The sequence below is a fragment of the Calonectris borealis genome, chromosome 6 (assembly GCF_964195595.1).
Source record: "Calonectris borealis chromosome 6, bCalBor7.hap1.2, whole genome shotgun sequence".
Classification (NCBI taxonomy): Eukaryota; Metazoa; Chordata; class Aves; order Procellariiformes; family Procellariidae; genus Calonectris; species Calonectris borealis.
Window position 1 is genome coordinate 42,286,136 of NC_134317.1, and position 19,934 is coordinate 42,306,069.

General features: G+C 40.4%; 1 protein-coding gene across 3 annotated transcripts in view; it reads right to left on the reverse strand.

The window, feature by feature from the left end:
• The window catches only part of AGAP1 (ArfGAP with GTPase domain, ankyrin repeat and PH domain 1), a 392,680-nt gene that overhangs the window by 252,492 nt on the left and 120,254 nt on the right, over window positions 1–19,934 (reverse strand). For all 3 annotated transcript variants that reach the window (XM_075153786.1, XM_075153785.1, XM_075153787.1), the window contains exons 2-3: window positions 18,301–18,359; window positions 8,525–8,612 (exon numbers count right to left, since the gene is read on the reverse strand). In XM_075153786.1, the coding sequence (XP_075009887.1) occupies window positions 8,525–8,612; window positions 18,301–18,359 (147 nt within the window). The remainder of the gene's footprint in view (window positions 1–8,524; window positions 8,613–18,300; window positions 18,360–19,934) is intronic.

The window sequence follows — 19,934 nt, forward strand, 5'->3', positions numbered from 1 at the left end:
TTGTACATTTATAGGGTACCAATACCCCTGCTCCTCACCCCTGGTCAGCATAACTAACGCCATTTTAGAAGGCAAACAGCCATATGCAGTGCTGTCATCATCCTGCCAAGGACCCCTAAAAGAACCCGTCTGACCCCATAGCGTCGGGTGACAAAGGCCTGCAATGAAATTAATGTTCAATGTCTACTAATAAGATAGGAAATCAGGCACATATGATAGCTTTTTTTTATTATTACTTTTTTTTTTTTACACTTTTTTTGTTTATTTTATGGACAGCAGGTGCAGACAGTTGCTTACACACATCACACCCACTAATTGGATATATGCTACCAGTCTAATTTTAAAAGCTTATTTTTATCAAGCCAGCTGGAGACAAACAAAACCAAACAGCAGCAATCAACTTCTTTGGGCGGGATGTGATACTACTTTAGTACACGCCTACCTGTTTCCATCACCGGTCTTTTCAAGTTTAAAAAGTTTACACCCCCAAAGCACCACTTTCCAAACAAAGTTCCTTACAAAGTTAGCCCCAAGCCTTAAAATACCATAGCTCTTTTTTACTGCAGTTCCTTAAAAATTGGTTTATCACACATTTCATCTTCCAGACACTAACTTATTCAGCCAAATAGCCACCCAGCTTCTACCTTTCAATCTAACATACAAATCATCTCCTGCCAACATCTGCTCAAAATTTCTGTATGTAAGTTCAACTTTACAAGCTTCCAACATAATTTCAAAGATCTTAACATACCTGCTAACAAACCCTAAACTGCATAACCAAGATAAGCCAAAAACTTAACTCCTATAATCATAGAAGCATAGATTTCAGGCTTCCCCCCCCCCTTTTTTTTTTTTTAAATATCCCTTTGCTTTTATACTTAGTTTATAGCCGGCTTCTATAATATCTGTCCTTTCATTACAGTATTACATTACAAATAGTAACCCTGAAGTTAAAATTGGACTTAACTAGCAGTGATTATACTGTCCGAACACACAAAAAAAATCATACCGAGATCTGCTGAGGAAACCGAGACAAAGCAACTATCATAATTTTTTTTTTTTTAAATTTAAATTACCTCCGAAAATATTCCAATTCAAATATGAGAACAGAAGGGTCATTACATAATAGCATACTATATCTTAAGGGGTAGGAAAATCTATTTTCCATCTGTACTCTGTAGTTCACTGAACACCTTTCATGCTAGTATCACTCAGACCAAGGGGAAGCAGGAGGGAGAAAAGAGAATGACAATACTGAAATAAATTACAAGTTTTTTCAGATGGATGTTACCTAATGCCAAGTGGCAGCCCTACAAATATACATGAAAAGTTTTAAAATTAGCAGCATTGAGGAAAACAGGTTGCCTGTTTAAAAGTCTCACTCAGAAGGAAAGCCAGACCACGAGAGTCAGGAGCTAAGCTGATCCACTTTCCCTCCAGCCCTTTTTCCTCCTTTTCCCCCAACACATAATGTTGATGGAGCAGGGGCAGCTCCGCACCTCCTGCAGAACAACCTGCCTTCCCAGCAGTCAATCACTTAACCAAGATCACTTGCCATCCTCCAAGGTGGAAGACCCTTGTCACTCCTCAAACATGTAGAAAACCTAGTGACAGCCTGCTATAGCAGCACATAAAAAAAAAAATTTCTTGAGAATTAAACTTATTGTGAATAAAATCAGCTAACTACTATGCCCTACTTTCTGATACAACCCTCCAAAACAACATAAGATTAAATGGAAAGAAAAAAACCACCAATAAGAAATCAAATACAAGCTGAAAAAGAAACATGTTTAACAAACATGTTTAAATTCTGCTTTAAGATCGAGAGCTAAACACTGGGCTATGATTCAGAAATACGACCAGAAGTAATATTTGAAAAAGAAAGTGGAAGGCAGGCCCTTCTTCCAGCAACAGAAACTCTAAACTGGCTTTTGACTCAACAGCGGCAGAAAGCAGAGAGCACTGGAGACCTAAGAGGCACTTTTATTACTATTAAGAGCCTGAAGTTGTAATAGCAGCTATAAATCCAAATTACAGTTTTTACCTGGGACGCAACCTTCAGAGGAGCCTGTTACGAGAAGGGCACAAATCCCACAGACATTACTCGTCAAAACCTTTGAGTATTCAAGATGCAACGCGTTAAAGACATCTTAAAGATTAATCGACCCTCAAGGCACACAAGCTAAAAGGGAAGTCCCTTCTAGGAAACTGCTTCTTCAGCACCTTCTCCCCAGGAAGAGAGCAAATACCTAACTTCTTCCTTTAATTAACATAGTTCCTTATTTGTGCAACACTTTAAACAGTAGCCAACTTGACGGCTAGAACAGAGAGGTTTTCAAAGAATTCCCTAAACCACACAGCCAGTCTCAGGGGGACGAGGAGAGGGAAGGGCTGGGAAGGGGAGACTGCAGAATATACATAAACACACTCTTTCATGCTAAGCCTGAAAGGCTCCAAAAGCCCAAGAGAGTCAACTGCAGCAATACTTTAAAATGATCAAAAAAAAGAAGTGTTATCTTATACCTGGATGTCAGCATGAAATGCCAAATAAAAATAATCAGCTGATAGTATTGTAACAAAACAGAAGACAAAGAACTGAAAGGAGATAATTTTGATTGTCTCTGTCTAAAGTCATCATTGTCTCCTGCACACAACACAGCGTTTCTCTGCATTTTTACAAACAAAAAAAGTACTCTGATAGCTTCTGCTGTCCCACAAAGTGCCGTGTAAAGCTTGCGAAACATGGCTCTGAGGATTTGAAGTCAACATGGAAAATTTCAGCTTCCCTATGTTTTGTGGCTCAAATGTTGTAATGGATGCAGTATCTAGCTCCTTAAAAGCAACTGGACTCTAAGGTTCATGTTGCTTTTTTGAACGCATATGCACTTGGAATTCTTGTAAAATCTCTCCGTATAAGCTATGTGTAGATTTTTACATGTATGATGATGATTTTATAGAATTCCAGGAAACCATGAATGAAAAAGCATGAAAGTCTATCTTTAAAGAAAAGCATGTAAGTACATATTCAGAGGACAAATTTCTCTGCTATTCATTTACATTTCAGCTGGCTTGCTCACCAAGAATAGAACACACAGATTAGTCTGGGACAGAGCCTCTCTTCTCACTCATGAAAGATAAAATTTGGTTGTTTACTAAATATGGCCTCCAGATTCCTACATATTTGAAAACAATGAACTAGATAAAAACAGCTAATGGCTTCTGTGAAGAGATTTGCAACCTTAGGGACCTAAATTGTTCACAGAAGAAAGAATTACATTTTTAGCCTGCACATGGGAAGGAGACAAAAATCACTGTCTTACAGAAGAAAAAGGTTGTCCAATTCTGCTGCAGCTCCCACGTTCCAGTCAACCTGAAACACCAAACTGTGATCCCCATCTCACTCTTAAATCTCCCAGCACATCCAGGTATAAAGAATGTCAAAACATGGTATTCCTTTCCTGTCTTGCTTGTTTGAACACTTAATTTAACATAATGCAAGCAAAGAACCACATTTTTCTTTTTTTTCCAGGAGAACAAGTTCCATTCTTGGTTTCATCTCAGAGCCCAGCAACCGAAGCATTAAACCTTTTCCATGAATGAAGCCAACTGGAAGGTTTTCTAGCTTAATAGATTATGCTTGTATTTTTTGTATACGTATTTTGTAAGAGCCTACGGCCAGACAAAAGTATCATGAGGGATGCTGAACAAAAGCAGTTGAAATTTTGAAGTAGCCTTTCTCAATCCTCCTTGCACAATTACACTCTGCTGCAGTAGCACAATATGGAAATAGTTACTAGATAGAAACTGAAAAACATGGACATTCATCCCTCAATATGAAATTTCTACATGTTTTGGTAACAGGCTAGCAACTTACTTTCATAGTAATCTCATTACATTCCTTCTTTGAACGGAAGGCTGAAGGTGACACCTTGTTAGTATTTAAATAATAAACATTAAGTTTTAGGACCATGCCTGTTACTGAAGTGATACACTGTTCATTGTAGGTACTGAAAAAGTTAATCAGTGGAGGCTGCTGTAGTATAAAATTATTTTCAGGTCAAGTTTGGAAAGAAAGCAAATGATCACAGTTTTCTGGAAAGCACATTAAGGCTTTACTCTATAGTGCTTACTGGGGGAACATATTTATTGTAGCCCTTAACACATAAGAGACCTCTAACTGAAAATAAGTGGCACTTGAATTTTGATGCACCTTATCCTTCAGGGACAGACAAAGGGGCCTAGCGCGGTGGTACTCTGCCGGGCTTGCAGCTCACCTGGGATGCAGCGCAGGCAGCGCTACAAAACCTGAGTGCGAAACAAACCTCTGCGCCTCACTCGCACTACAGCGTGGTGACAGTCACAATACACCAACTGGAATAAAACACCCAATGCAATCGCTTACAACCCATTCTACCAAGGAGAAAAAGAACTAAAAGGGGCTACAATTACAAAAAGGAAATGGGAAAGAAGTCGTCGAAGGCAATTGAATAACCTTATGTCATATAAGGAATAAAAAAATCCATAGATAAAATTACAGAGCGGTAAAAAGAGATACTATTAGTGGCTAAAATAACCCTCTGTAAAAGCTTCCAATGCCTTTCTTTTGTACCGTGTACTACAAGGGAAGCCTGAGGATTATAGACAGTATTGCAAAGATTCACATCCTACATTTTCATTTATTTTATATTCATAAGTTCCTCCACACACAGATATGTGAAATCTCCACCTACTGCAACAGCTATTTGCTCCCCTTTATGCTTTTGAGAGCAAAAAATGTTCTACTCTACCTGGGAAAAAAAAAAAGGGAAGAAAAATATCTTAAATACACCCAAACGTTTAGTTATTAACCTACTTAAAACATTTGTCCCTCATCTGAATGCCAAAGTAGAGCAGACTGCCACTAGATAATCACCAATTCTCCAAAAACTAGCAGCGAAAGAGGTAATTACCAATTTCAGGAAAGAAGTTATGCTTTAAGTTACTTTAAAGCCACTCTCCCAAGTATACATTACACTGGAGACCTGCGCCCTTAGAACTTTTTCAAAAGTTACAAAGATACAGCCAAACCAGTTGCTACTCCTCTTGCACTGGCTTTCCCCCTTCAGCTGTACTGTATAGCCAAAGGTGCCACGACCTTAATTCTGTTTCCTCAGCAGGGAACCTGCTTCCTTCTCAACTCTCACTTCAACTCTGCATCTTCAAATTTAAGGGGTTTTGTTAATGTGACCTCAGCTCCTCTTCTTGGTTTTCTTAAACAGAAGATATACTGGACAGATTTAGCAGTTCATCTTCACATCAGTTGTCTGTTCTAGCATCTCACTTTGCTGTGACAGTGGGGTGGGAGAGAAAAAAAAACTCCTTTTTCCTCATCCCAGCTGAGACACCTCAGACCACAACTTATCTGTTTTTTGTTTTTTTTTTTTTTAATTACGCTCACTGAAAAAAAATACTGAAATAATCATGACATGGATTAGGGTATTCAGAAGACATACAGAGATGTGCAAAAGCCTTTAAGTCATGTTTCATGCCTCCGTGGCTTTTTGGAAACAAAACCCAAACAGTAACAGAATACTCCTAACACTCACTATTCCTGTAAACTTCAATTCACCTCGGTCTGCAAAGTACTTGGTCTCAATTCCATGCACACCATGTTTCATTTTATTCCTACAGGTAGAATTAAATTTTAGACAGGTGAAAAAAGATACCGGGTTGCACGCACCTTACTTGTTGTTTCAGCTACGTAAAAAAACCAGCACGCTGTTTAGTTTTTCTTGCAATCACTCAGGAGGTTCTTAGAAGATCACAAATCAGTAAAATATCCTATTTCCCACCACTTCCTTATTGTATCATTACAGAAAAAATGGCAAGTCCCAGACTACTGAAATTCCCACTTGTTACGGGGTAATACATCATTTCTTTTCTTGCATCAAAATACATCTGATGTAAAAAGGTGTCACGCAGGAGTATAGCTATGTGCTTGTTAAATACGCAAAGGAAGAGTCTAAAAGTCAATTTTCTTCCCAAGACAAACTTCTTCTTTGAGAAAACAAAGGTTTTCATGTTACAATCACACTAGAGACTAAAATTAATTCTGAACAGAAATAAAAGTTGGGCCAGACAATGAGAGCAAACTGCTTTACACTTTGATGTGATGTGATTCCTCCTCTTGGTGGGGAGGTGGTGTCAGGCTGCAAGAGAAATAGCTCATCTTAAACAAAGAGCTGAAGGAAACATGAAACCATCTTTATATACTTAACATTCATTTACTGGAATGCTGAAGCTACCTTGAAGGCCTACAGGAGATCTGGCAGTTTTCTAATTCAGGGCAGGTTTCATGGTAATTGTAGCAATTTAGAAGGCAAAGGATAGCAGAAATAGCGGTCCTTGGTCGTAATCGCCATTTTCACATGAAGTATGTGTCCATCATTTTACCAATTAGACACGAATTATACGACGCCTGATAAATTTTGCTGTTAGTAAGCCATTCAAAGTCAGTAAACTTTGGTTTTTCTTAAATTGTCAAGCATCTGACACCTTAACGTCTGATATACATACTATTCTTTATACAATTTAACGACCCAGCACATTTACAATACCTCAGAAAAGGAAAAGAGGAAGATCCACATTGGTGTCCAACATAAAGGCTTACACTTAGCCTCGATTTATCAAATGCTATGTCCCCATGCAGAATGTAAAAATCACAAGTCCTGCACTGCAATGCAACAGAATCATCTCCACTGCTGCTGTATTTTCTATAGAACAGCAGCATACGGACTTGGCTTGGATGAGAAAGAAATAAAACACTAACAAATCACTACTACAGATGTTTACTAAGGATAGTTTGTATGGGTTCAATTTCCTTTAATACTAACTTGATTAGAAATCTTGACCCTATCCCTTACAAGGTGAATTAGAGCTCTTAATTATTCCAGTTTTTCTACTGTTAATGAAATGGAATGGTGTCATTAGTGAGGCTTGTCAGCTACACTTATGTGCAAAGAAATGATTTGACACTGCTTTTGTAATCTAATCCTTTCAGGAAAAACAGTCGGAACGTCACTCAAGCACTGTAAATAAAAATCCTTGAAGACAAAGAGGACAGATGGTAACGCTCTCAAGGAACACCATCTAAAATATTCATAGTTTAGGAGGAGAGGACTGTTAACCCTGTGAATAATCAATACATTTGAATCTTGCAAGAAAAAAAAAAACCCAAAATATTTTCTGTTTAGGAAATGAGGTAAGAGATCTGTAGAGATACTCGTTTTTGCTGAAGACTTGTAGTCAGTGGATCTACATACTACATAACCATTTCTCACTGTCAGCATCCAGAAGCAGCAGCCATAAATGTGATCTACATGCAGTTTTTTTGCAAGGCTCAATTATCACTCCATCAGTCCTAGCTACAAAGCAGCAGAAACATTTAAGGCAAGCTTATAAACTGGAAGACTTCCCTGTTACTGCAATTACACAAGAAAAAGCCTTGTCCATCCCTCCCTTTCCCTCTCCTCCCGTTTTAACTACAATTCAAGACTGTTAAAATGTCAAGTACTATGCTTAATAGCTTCCTTTGGTAAGAGTTAATTTGAAACAAATGTTATCATAGATGCATGAAGCTACAAACTATTGCTGAAAAGACAACTACAGCAAGAGACAAAAACAGTGAGATGTACTAAAGACTTGAAATCAAAAGGAAACAAATCAGAATGATACACAAAACAAGGGGAAAACGCTATAGTACAGAAACTGCCATCTGTCTCTTCAAAACAAGAGCTGCCATGAAGACAATGTATAGTTACCTGCATCCATATCTGCAAAGAATGGAACAGCCAGTAAGGAAAAGAAGGAACCAGAAATTCAGTGTCTCAGAGTTGGATTTAAAAGTTCATAAGGAGAATAGATAAAAAAAAAAAATAATCAAAAAAAGTATTTAGTGTAAGATAACCTCTATAAGATACTACGATATTTTTGATTTCAAGCTATAAACTTGGATTAATGTTAAACACCACAATGTTTTCACAAATAAATTAATTTTCTACGGCATAAGAACATTTTTAAAAAAGAAAACTTCAAGACCAAAGATTTAATATATTAAACACGGAACAAGTTACATCTTTAGTTTAGCCTTCTGAAGTTTTTTTATTCTCCCAACATCACAAACCAAAGGGCCCAATTCTGCAGAAATCCAGTACTAGATACAGTAATTGTGGCTTTCAACAACCAAATTGAAAGCAGCAGCACTACTGACAGCAGTCAACTCTTCTCAATACAGGACTAGAAGTTTCCCATATGGACACATACTGGATGCCAAAGTATTTAAGAATGCTAAGTAGTTATGAAAAAGCTACAATTATACTCATCATATATACTTATCTCAGTCTGGAGAATGTTAAAGGAAAGATCTCCATGAACATTGAAACAGCAAATCAGATTCTTTACTGATTCATTTCTACATGATTAAAAATGAATAAAGATGTAGTTTGTGGGGAAAAAAAAAATTAGTGAAATTTGCATATCCACATACCTTCAGGTGACTCCTCTTGGACATACGTGCCAGTCAGATACCGGTGCACAAGTGCAGACTTGCCACTTGCTAGGTTACCAACAATCCCCTGGAAAAAAAAGGAAAAAAGTTCAACTGCAATTAATCCCTGTAAAAAGCAGTACATTCAAGCAAAATCTTAACGCAGAAATAACTTCTCTGCACTTGAAGAGAAAGCCCACATAAGTCACTCCAAAATATGCTGACAGATAAAGTAACTGCCAAAAGGCTAAGGCTGCAGCAGAGTATATACATGACAAAACGTATAAACCAAAATCAGTTTATGTTAGTAGCACTGCTTTATTCAGCTCACCTCTAACGCTGAGTGGGAACACCAGGCAATATATAGACTTCAGGGAAGAAGCCTGAAGCTCAGAGCAAGCTTGTCACCTCTTTACTGAAAAATATAAACACATCACTAAATTCTCATACTGGAAAGTATCTCTGTAGGCTATCCACTACGTGATTCACATTGACTCGCTACTGAAGCACACGCATGATACGTATGGCTATAGACAGCTAGATCTTGGCATGTGTCTAGTGTGACTTGCTGAAGTCCCTTACTTCACCAAGAAGTTTACAACTCAAACCGTCCATGCCCAAACATCTGACAACCGAACAGAAGAACTCAATCTTAAAGCATACGTGATTTTTCTGTTAAGCTGGTTAGCTAGCATTTGTTTTTAAAAAGCAGGCAGAAAGAACAGAATGTAGCCCAACACCAAAACAGTTTTCTTCCCAGAGGTGCTCAAATGCCAAAGACTAGAAGATTTGCTTTTTTTTTTGTTGCTTTAAAAGGGCTGCGAGGGAGTTACGAAGCCTGCCTGCATTACTCCCACAATACCAAAACAAGCCATCCCTTTCAAGCCACAGTCTTGCGTTACTGGCCAACACAAGTCCTGCCGATTCGTCCCTGGGCCTGACCATCAACCAGAAGCGGACTGAGAGATGCAGCAAGGTCCAAGCCTGGCTCTCTGCCCTGCTCTGCATAGTTCGGGGGACAGGAGGGTTTGGAGAACATACCTTCTCTATGTTGTAAATAAATGCCTTTTTTTTTTCCTTGCTCAGTTGTCATCTTCTTATTCAGATCTCCCTGTTGAACACAGCTCTGAGGACATTGTGCTTACTCAGTTTTTGGGGGGCGAGATGGGAACTTATTTTGTCCTTTAAAGCAAACCCAAGCCTACTCCGTTCTTACATGTTTATCTTGACGTCAACCAAAAGGTTTGGAATGTAAGATCCCTGGAGAGAGGATGAACTCTGCTGATCTGCCTGAGTTTGCCAGATTGACAGAGGCAGCATGAACAAGTTACACATAAGTTACACATTAATGCACATTCTCTGCTCCATTTTCTTAATCCTAATTGGTAAGAAGCTGTCCTCCTTACCAAAAATTCTTAAACCAACAGAGTGGTGCCACCTCAAACTAACCCAATGATAGTTTTAGAGTCGGGGAGGGGCAGGGAACAACAATTATTTATTCTTTACAACCCAGAACAACTTTCAATTAAGACAAGGGTAACAGTGCTGCAAAGGATCCCCACCGTATCTCTACAACTGATGTGCAAGAACAGCTCAGATAAAGCAGCAACTTGGGCAGAGAGTAGACAGCCTGGCATCACCCTTCAGCTGCTATGATAGCATAAGCTTTAAGCGTGATGAACAGTGTGGGCTACAGTGGAGGGGAAAAAACCCCAAAGAACCCCAAAACAGATTTCAAAAGTAATAGCAAACAAGAATAAACCATGACCTAACTTGGGGGTGTGAGGGGCAGAAAAGGCAAGGAAAAGAAGAGATCCCATGCTGGCCTAATGCTATGGGAAGCTTCACCCTCGACTTGTTCAGGTTAGCAGGAAAGAACTTGAACAGACAAAAACAGTTTGTAATTAAAAAAAAAAAAGACAAAAAGAAATATAAAACAAGAAACCCACTACAAGCATAGCTGCTATCAAAGAGCTGTCCCACAAAAATAAGAGGGAAGCCACAGCCCAAGGGGTTGGACAACACATATCCATTTATTGGGCTTTGGGCTGACTTTGAAGAGTGTTTAAACCAGCATACTGCACTGGAAGCTTTTAATCTAACTTACAGCTAAGAGAAATTACAGGCCACACTAGTACATACCGAGATATCTACATCTAAAAGTAAGTGCAAGATAGGCGACAGAGGCAAACACCACCTCTGCGGCTGACTAACCTTGCGTTCTCAGACCCCACTTCCATGGGACAACGCTCTCTGGAAACACACTGCAGAGCTTCATTCAGGTCTGGCCAAGACAAAACCATTTATCAGATCTGTTTTCCCCTTCAAGACTAGTGAGCTTCGCTTGGAACCCAGAAAAAAAGTTACAGAAGATATCTTCTTAACAAGACATACTTTTGCAACTTCACAGAAAAGAAAAAGCAACCGATAACCTCTCTAGGGAGAAGGGTAACTTCTACAGGTGCCTGACACCATCTACCTGATAAACCTCATCACGTAGGATGCTAAACACCAACAAGAAAAGGATACAGCTGATAGCTCAGACCTCCTAAATGACTAGTATGCTTCACACGCCCTGCTTTGCAAGCAGGTCAGACCTGCAACACAACCAAGGCTGTTGCCTCCAAGATGCCCACACTTACTGGCTGAAAGCAAAGGTTTTGAAAAAGAGTCTAGAAAGAAGGTCTTTTGGTTTGAGCAACCAAACATTTTGGGTACACGGATCATTTAAGTCCTCTGGGCAATCCACTCAGAAAAACAACAACATGAGGTCGCTATGATTTCCGTGTTTTGCCAACATGAGAGAGGCAACAACTGCGAGCGAGTGCTGTGGTGTCCCAACACGCGTGGTGGGACTGCACTGGGTTTCCTGCACGTTCTGGCTTGACCTTTTTCACCTTGAGCACAAGCTATTAGGAGAAATGAAACTGCTCTCTCTCCAACACCCACATTTTCAAAATTCTTCTTTCACCTCACAGATGCATGGGGAAAGTATATGGTGTATCATTGAAAATTAAGTTGCAAGACCTAAAGAAAACTTAATACAGAAATGAGTTGCTGTATTCAAAAGAGAACGTGAAGAGTGGACAGTAAGCAAAGCCCTAAGATTCTGTATGGCACAAGAAAACACACAATATTGATTAGCTAATTTTTTTATTACACTGATCCCCAATTCCCCCATTCAATGTACAGGGAAGACAGTCAGAAGCGGTGAAAAACGGCTTGGGACGTCCACCTGCACACACAAAGAACAAAAACTAAAGCAATATTGCACTGACATCCAAATTCTGTACCTGCATTCTGAATGCTTGACTGAACCACAACTTCATTTCAGCTTTCTCCATTGTTCAACCAGATATCAAGTGAGAGGTAAGAGGAAGAAAATACCACCTCTAACGTATGTCATTTAACCCCAAAACATCAAGAAACCTCTTAAGTGATTGACTTTTCCCTCCATTATATGCCAATAAACTACTGCAAGCTTGTCTACTCACACGTTTCCCTAAATAAGCAAAATGTTCAAATAACCCTCCATGTTTCTCAGACAAAGAAACCCGCGATGCCTGCGGAAATCCTGTGAATATCAGCTTGGCCTTTCCACCCCTCCTCTTCTCACCGCAAAATTGATACCCTCTCCCTTCCCACACAAAGCCTGCTGGTGAGAGGTTACTTCTCCCCTTTTTCCCTTTGCCTAGAACTACGCATTTCACACTCTTCAGGATTCACGACCACTCAAATAGTTAAGATTTAGTGCATGAAAGCTTATTTAACTTTTTTTTTATTAAATCCAAGTGGCCAAGATAGTGTTTTTCAGATTGTTTCCAATTTTTAAAAAGATATTAACTAAGCTGCCTGCTAGTTGCCCGTTTTCTTCAGCACATAGCTCATCAGCAGGCTGTATTCACTACAGCAGCAGCTTCACCCCAGAGCAGAAGCTGAACACCACATTCCCAAAGCAAGCATCTCTCTCTCCTCCTTCCCCACCGGCTCTGTATTATGAGCAAAAAATGGCAAGCACACCAAAAATCCCATCTGTAAATCAGTAGATTAGATGTACCCCTGCAGATAAACAGCCAGGCTGAGGCCCTTTCTGAGCACCGCAATTTCTGAAGAATTGGAAAGCAAGCAGGCTTCACATGGGTTTGCTAGGAAAATACTGACAGAGAAGAATGTTTTATGTTTTCACTTTAGAAAGTAGCTCTAGACCTTTGGAAACAACATACCGAAGCTGCTTCTGACCTACTTTGTAGCAAACCAGTGTAGCACCAACACAACCACAAAAAAAACGCTCCAGTAGATCAGGAGATCTAATCAGTCACGCAAACACTTTCACAACAGATACTGAAACCTTCACTTACAAGTGACTAGTCCTGCATGTATGCAAATTAATGCTATTTTATATTATACCTGGGCCAAAAAATGTAACCAGTCAGAGGGCAAAACTGCCAGGAACAACAGAAAAGCATCAAGTTGGGCTCCAGTGAGAGTGAACACGCTATGTCCTTTGCCCACGGCTGGGACGTGTTACTGTATTTAGTCAGAGACCCCAAATATTTGAAAGGCATTAAGAATACAATTTTTTTTTTTCTTCCAAGTATCCCAAAGACCATATCAGCATATGTAATTTTACAGCACTTCAGGTTCTCCAGTATGTTCCTCCTTATAGGCACCCAGAAAGACAAAGGTGCCTGGCCAGAAGAGCATTATTAAACATGATGCTACAAACTGATGCAGAAAGCAGTGATCAGGAGGAGCAAGATGTGTATTTCAATTAAGAAACCACTTCATTAACTCATATAGTAAAACTAGGGCCTTCTTCCCTTAAGATATATTATTAAAAACCACGCACAATCCTCAAAGAAAGGCAGTGTATTTTCTCCCTCTTTCTCCTTTTATTCATTTCCATACATTGTCTCAAGATTGAGAGCAAAAACCACTGGTGTTTTAAAGATAATGCAGGACTTGAGTTGTTTCTTAATAGAGAGGTTCCTGCATTTATATTTTAAATCAGTTTCAAACTACCCACTGAACTGACAAAAGTTCTTTAGGAGCTTAAATGGTGAAAAAAATGAACACGAAAAAAGCATTAACACAGTTAGTTTTGTGCTGGAGTACTAATGTTAACTTCTCAAAAATCACAGGAACCCAAAGCAAGTTTCCTCAAACCTGACTATAAAATCTGTATTTGCAGCACAGCTTTATTTTTTCCCTAGACAAGTACTTCCGAAAGCATTCAGGAGACATCGACCTCCTCCTCCTCCTCTTCTCATCTGGTGACAGAGAGGATTCCTTAAGATCTCACCTCAGCGCCTGCATTTCAAGAGACAAGGCAGCCATCTCTTTTCTACCAGATAGGAAACAAGTACACAAAATAAAAATCTAGCAGAATCTGCCTTCTGTTCTTCAGTGCGGTGCTTGGTATTACTGCTCCGGGTCTCTGCACACTGTTAACCTCTGAAAACTAGGAGCAATAAACGTTACATGGGAAAAATCTGACTTTAATACAATTTCTCTCTTAATCAGGATTAATACTTGTTTTAAGGATGATCCCCCACAGTATGACAAATATGCCAGCACGTTTTTACAGTAGTCATATTCCTGTCTCCTATATTTTATACACAATCTGAGTCATTTCTATTTGTTTATGGATACATATGAAATGCACAAAGTTATGACAAGCATGTTACAGAACAAAAATACCACCCTAACCCAGTTCAGAAATGAGAAAATTCAGCTAACAAGGCTACAACGCAATGCTCTGCCAGTTATGATTTATGCAACACTGAATCATTTATTTGCATGTGCCAGACGTGCTGTAAAATAAATCCAAACCACTATGCTCATGTCCTACTAAAGCCTGTTTGTAAAAATGCATAAATGTATTGATGGCATTTGGCATTTTAAAGCTATCCAGCACAGAAGCCCAACTGCGCTTGGCATATTTTTTTTGGAACAAATTAAATGATTTTAATTAAGATCTCATATTTATTCTGCCTAACAGATCCTTATTTTACATTTGGATAAAGGGGATCCAGGAATACCATTGCTCGGGAAAGGGACTGGTCTCACTCAGCTGGCCTAGCACGCTCTTGACCATAATAGAAGCACCAAGATCCATAAGTAAAACTCTGTGGTAGTATTTGATCGGCAGAAACAAATATCCTTCTGAAAACAGGAAAGAAATAAAGTCCAACGTGTATTGCTAAAAAAGGAGACAGAAGGAAAGACTGGTATTCTTTCCTCAAAAGTATGCTGAAAAATACATCCATCGGTTTTTCTTTATTGCAACCCCGTGGTGCTTTCTCTGCTCTCCCAGAGCCCATTTCTATTCCCCTTAAACTTGTGTAGAGCCTAATGGTGTAACAACAGCTGCTATTAAAAAAAAAAAAAAAAAAGAAAAATCAAACCACCACCTCAATTTAAGGACCTCCCACCTCTACAGAGAAAACAATCTCTCCCAGTGAGTTACTAACCATCTTCTCTTGCAGAGCACAGCAGCTAAAGCTGGGGCTCCTTCATAACCTTGCAACATTAAGCCTCACCTCCCCATCTGCACTGTACAGCGACAGGAGCAAATACTCCACGCTTCTCATGCTTCCGACATCCCCAACACAGCCACAAGCTAAAGCAACGCACCCACAGCTATCCTTAGTGGTGAACGTAATGATAGCGCTGTGGCAGAAGAGGCAGGTTTAGCTTTTAACATGGCCCTTTCCTTCCTCAGCCAAAAGCGAGTGCTGACGATGAGGCTGGAAGCAGGGCTGCGACACGGAGATGATTCACCGCACCAACTCCTTCCCAAGGGCAGATGATAGGAAAGGCACAGCAGATTTCAGATGGAGTTCCTAATTTGCCCTTCCTGCTGGAGCACAAGTTCACAGCCACAGCTGGTGCTGCTAGCTTCAATAATTTGCAGTGGTATAATCAAATTATTATTTTTGTAATGGTAAGAGTTCCTTTTATCCAGGATTATAAAACTTGAAGCCGCAGACAGTAATCTTGAGCCTCATGCATGCTGACCACTTAAAATCAATTCTCTACAGCAGCCATTCAGCAGAAGTTTATTTTCCTACCACTGATTCATACAGCATGGGGGCAAGATACCCAAGACAAAAGTATTCACATAATGCAGCTGCGGTATTGCAGAAATGCCTGTACCCTAAGACCATTACCTAATGCTCAGCAGTTCTTTGTGTTCTGTATTAAAGCACATAATAATTGCAGCTTTGGTCTCACCAGCAAGCCATAAGTTTATTCATAGAATCATTAAGGTTGGAAAAGACCTCTAAGATCAACGAGTCCAGCCGTCAACCCAACACACCATGTCCACTAAACCATGTCCCTAAGCGCCTCATCTACACGTCTTTTAAATACATCCAGGGATGGTGACTCAACCACTTCCCTGGGCAGCCTGTTCCAAGGCCTGACCACTCTTTCAGTAAAGAAATTTTTCCTAACGTCCAATCTAAACCTCCCCCTGGCGCAACTTGAGGCCATTTCCTCTCGTCCTATCGCTGTTACTTGGCAGAAGAGACCAACACCCACCTCGCTACAACCTCCTTTCAGGTAGTTGTAGAGCGCGATGACGTCTCCCCTCAGCCTCCTCTTCTCCAGGCTGAACACCCCCAGTTCCCTCAGCCGCCCCCCATCAGACTTGTGCTCCAGGCCCTTCACCAGCTTCGTTGCCCTTCTCTGGACACGCTCCAGCACCTCCATGTCCTTCTTGTAGTGAGGGGCCCGGAACTGAACACAGGATTCGAGGTGCGGCCTCACCAGTGCCGAGTACAGGGGCACGATCACCTCCCTGCTCCTGCTGGCCACACCATTTCTGATACAGGCCAGGATGCCGTTGGCCTTCTTGGCCACCTGGGCACACTGCCGGCTCATGTTCAGCCGGCTGTCAACCAGCACCCCCAGGTCCTTTTCCTCCGGGCAGCTTTCCAGCCACTCTTCCCCAAGCCTGTAGCGTTGCCTGGGGTTGTTGTGGCCGAAGTGCAGGACCCGGCACTTGGCCTTGTTGAACCCCATACAGTTGGCCTCGGCCCATCGATCCAGCCTGTCCAGGTCCCTCTGCAGAGCCTTCCTACCCTCCAGCAGATCAACACTCCCGCCCAACTTGGTGTCATCTGCAAACTGACTGAGGGAGCACTCGATCCCCTCGTCCAGATCATTGATAAAGATATTGAACAGGACTGGCCCCAGTACTGAGCCCTGGGAAACACCCCTCGTGACCGGCCGCCAACTGGATTTAACTCCATTGACCACAACTCTCTGGGCTCGGCCATCCAGCCAGTTTTTTTACACAGCAAAGAGTGTACCTGTCCAAGCCGTGAGCTGCTGGGTATTGTGAATTGATAGGGCTAGGAAGGGGAAGGGACGAACAAGGAAACCCTCTGTAGATCCCCCTCAGCATTATTTAGCTATTACCACAGTGGACTGGACTCATATCCGACCGACACCTTCCAGTCCTAAATTCTTAGCATTTTATTATGCGAGGTATTTTGGGAGGTATTTGTCTTCCAAATTACACCATCAGTTAAACTGAATCTGGTGACCCTCTGCAGGCCCTTCTTGTATTATATAGTTACATCCACTGACTACCGCATTCCTCTTCTACTTACCTTGTGCGTTGCTGAAATCAAAACAAACATAAATGTAGTCATGAGGAAGCTGCTTCAATTAAAATGCCATTTTGCGTTAAGTGCATTTGTCATGCTAAGTTTGACCTATGCTTTCTCTCACTTCCATAAACACTATTATCAACTCAGATTTGGAAAAAGACATGTACCACATGACAAGCGAGCTAGTGAAGCATGGCCCCAGCTGCCCATTCTTAAATTCAGATGCTTTTGCCCGATTCATTTTGCCACTCAGCAAACGGGTGTTTGGATCGGAGCAGCTCATCCAGTTACAGCTGGACAACAGGAGCTGAGCACAGACACCTACCAAAGCTATTACCAAGTTCTGGATCTTGGGTACGACAGCACAGTCGTTTTGTAGAGTTTGAGAAACTGATTGTGTTTAATTAAATCTGGACTTCCATGTGGTAAACATCACAGCAATGTGGCCTCAAGAACTCTGTGCTGCTGGCTTGACAAGCTGCCGGTTTGATATCCACTACAAGGAGGTTTGAGCCCTCATCTCCAGCCTCCATGTTCATAACACTTAAAAGGGCAAATCTGGGAAATTCCTCTGATCTGTCTCTGTTATTTTTGCCTTTTCTTCCACCTATATGGTAAATGGCTCAGCCAAGAGAAAAGTTATTGTAAGCAGCTATTAAATCACTGTTCATTCTTATAGTAAAATGTAGGTTTTGATTCACTATACGAACCTTGAAAATACTCTTTTTTTTATTCCGTATAAGTGCAGTTAAATTCTTTTAAGAGAGGGAGAAAAGACATTTGGTCCTTGAAGAAATTGTGAAAAATTATTACAGTGAGATAAAAGGAGCTTTACATATCACCTGCTAACTCCCACTTCCCCCTCTTACAGAAGTGTAAGACTTCCCTACTGAGAAGACCACCCTAGGAAGCTGGTTCACGTAGCAAACAAGTCGAAACAGCAATAAACTACAAATAGATCTTTGAAGTATGATTATAAAAATAGAAGATACATAAGCTTTATAAAGATAGTTCTGTTGAGGAAAGATGCTTTACTTTTTAAAATTGCTTCTGTATTTTTTCCACCAACAGTAGATTTAATGAAGTTTAGAAGATTTTCACTTGTGCTAACATTTTCTGGAAGTTTTTCAGAGATGGAAGTAAATATAAACTCACCACTTTCAGTTCTGGTACAGATCGGCTTAGTGTCCATTCCTGGCTATTTACAAAGGCATCTGTAAAAGTGGACAACATTCAGAAAATCAGTACATGACATTTAACGGTCTGCCGCACAGAATTTCATGCTAAGGCTTTGGGTACATGAGACCAAAAGTCACACTCAATCTTACAAGACTGACAGTCCAACATGAAAAACATGTTTGGATAAATTATACAAAAATTCAAGAATACCAGAAATTACCATTCTGCAGAATGGATGCGCTCTCTGTAGCAAGTCTAGCTCTATCACCTCCACGGGCATTAGCAAACTCAAACTAACTCCAGTCCTTCAGGATTGTGAGAAGACTCTTCCAGTCTAAGTGAAGTTAAACTGCTTCCCATCCACCACGACACGTTTCTTCTCTACAAGAAAAGCCTTGGACTGCTCATCATGCTAAATGTCAGCAGCTGCGGTTGCCACCATCAGCAGTAACTTCTCCACCCAGAAAAATGAGAATATTTGCCTGTTCTAAAAACATGCTATTTTTTACTGCACATCATACTTAACATCAACAATTGCAACTACCAGCAGCAGCGGTAACGTTCCTGCCCTGGTAAGGGAAAATACCTGTTTATTCTAGAAACATGCTGTTTTTCAGTAGCACAATCTAGACAGAAATAAACCACAAAGCCATTTACTATAAAATTAAATAAACACTACTGGGGGCAGGAGTGGGCTGATTTCTGGAAAACTGGTGAGTTAAGTTCATCATTGCTCCCAATAGAAATGAAGTCCTTAGGGCTGCACTCGGGTCCAACCTCACTGACAATTCCACACCAAAAAAAGAGAAATAAGGCTCCATTTTTCTACCTCCAAAAACATTTATCATTTTGTTCCTTCTGTAAAGGTCTAGTCAACTGAAAGCAAACAGAATGACATTTCCATTACAAATCCATGCAGCATTACTCCGAATCCTGATTTAATCCTCTCCAAACCCATACAAACCAGATGAATGACTGCGTGTCGCACGCACAGAATGCTCCTACCAAGCAGATCAGATGCAATTCCACAGTAATTAAACGGCACTGAAGAAGTCCCGGTGTTACAATTAGTTCTTAATGTTATAGGAAATAACAGGTGAAAAGTTACGCCTGACCACATGGTCCATAAGCAAGCAAAGGTTTTGCAAGCCATTGCTTCCCCTCCAATACACCAGTCAGGAAGAAAAGAAGGCTATTCCATTTTATCTTTTCATCCAGAGAATAAAGGAGTTGGAAGCAATTTCCTACCCCAGATGGTATTGTCGCTAACTTAAGAAACCGTCAGCTGTAAGCAAGCTTTCCCAGTGCCTAACTAAAAACAATCTCAAAGCAAACTTGTATTTTGCATTGAATCTCTGTTCCCCGCTAAATATATTACTTTTGCTCAATATTACAAAAAGACATATTAGCCATGAATTTGGAAGCCTTCTCCATTTTTATTTAACACATTGCTTTATATTTCAGCTACAAATAGAAGCTTGTGTGTACTAGCGGGACATGTGTATTTATATGAAAACACTTTGGAAAGAGTAAGTATTTTGGTATATTACAATCTTGAGCTGCCTCCCACTCACTCACTAGAAGGAGAAGGAAAACCAAAGGCTCAAATT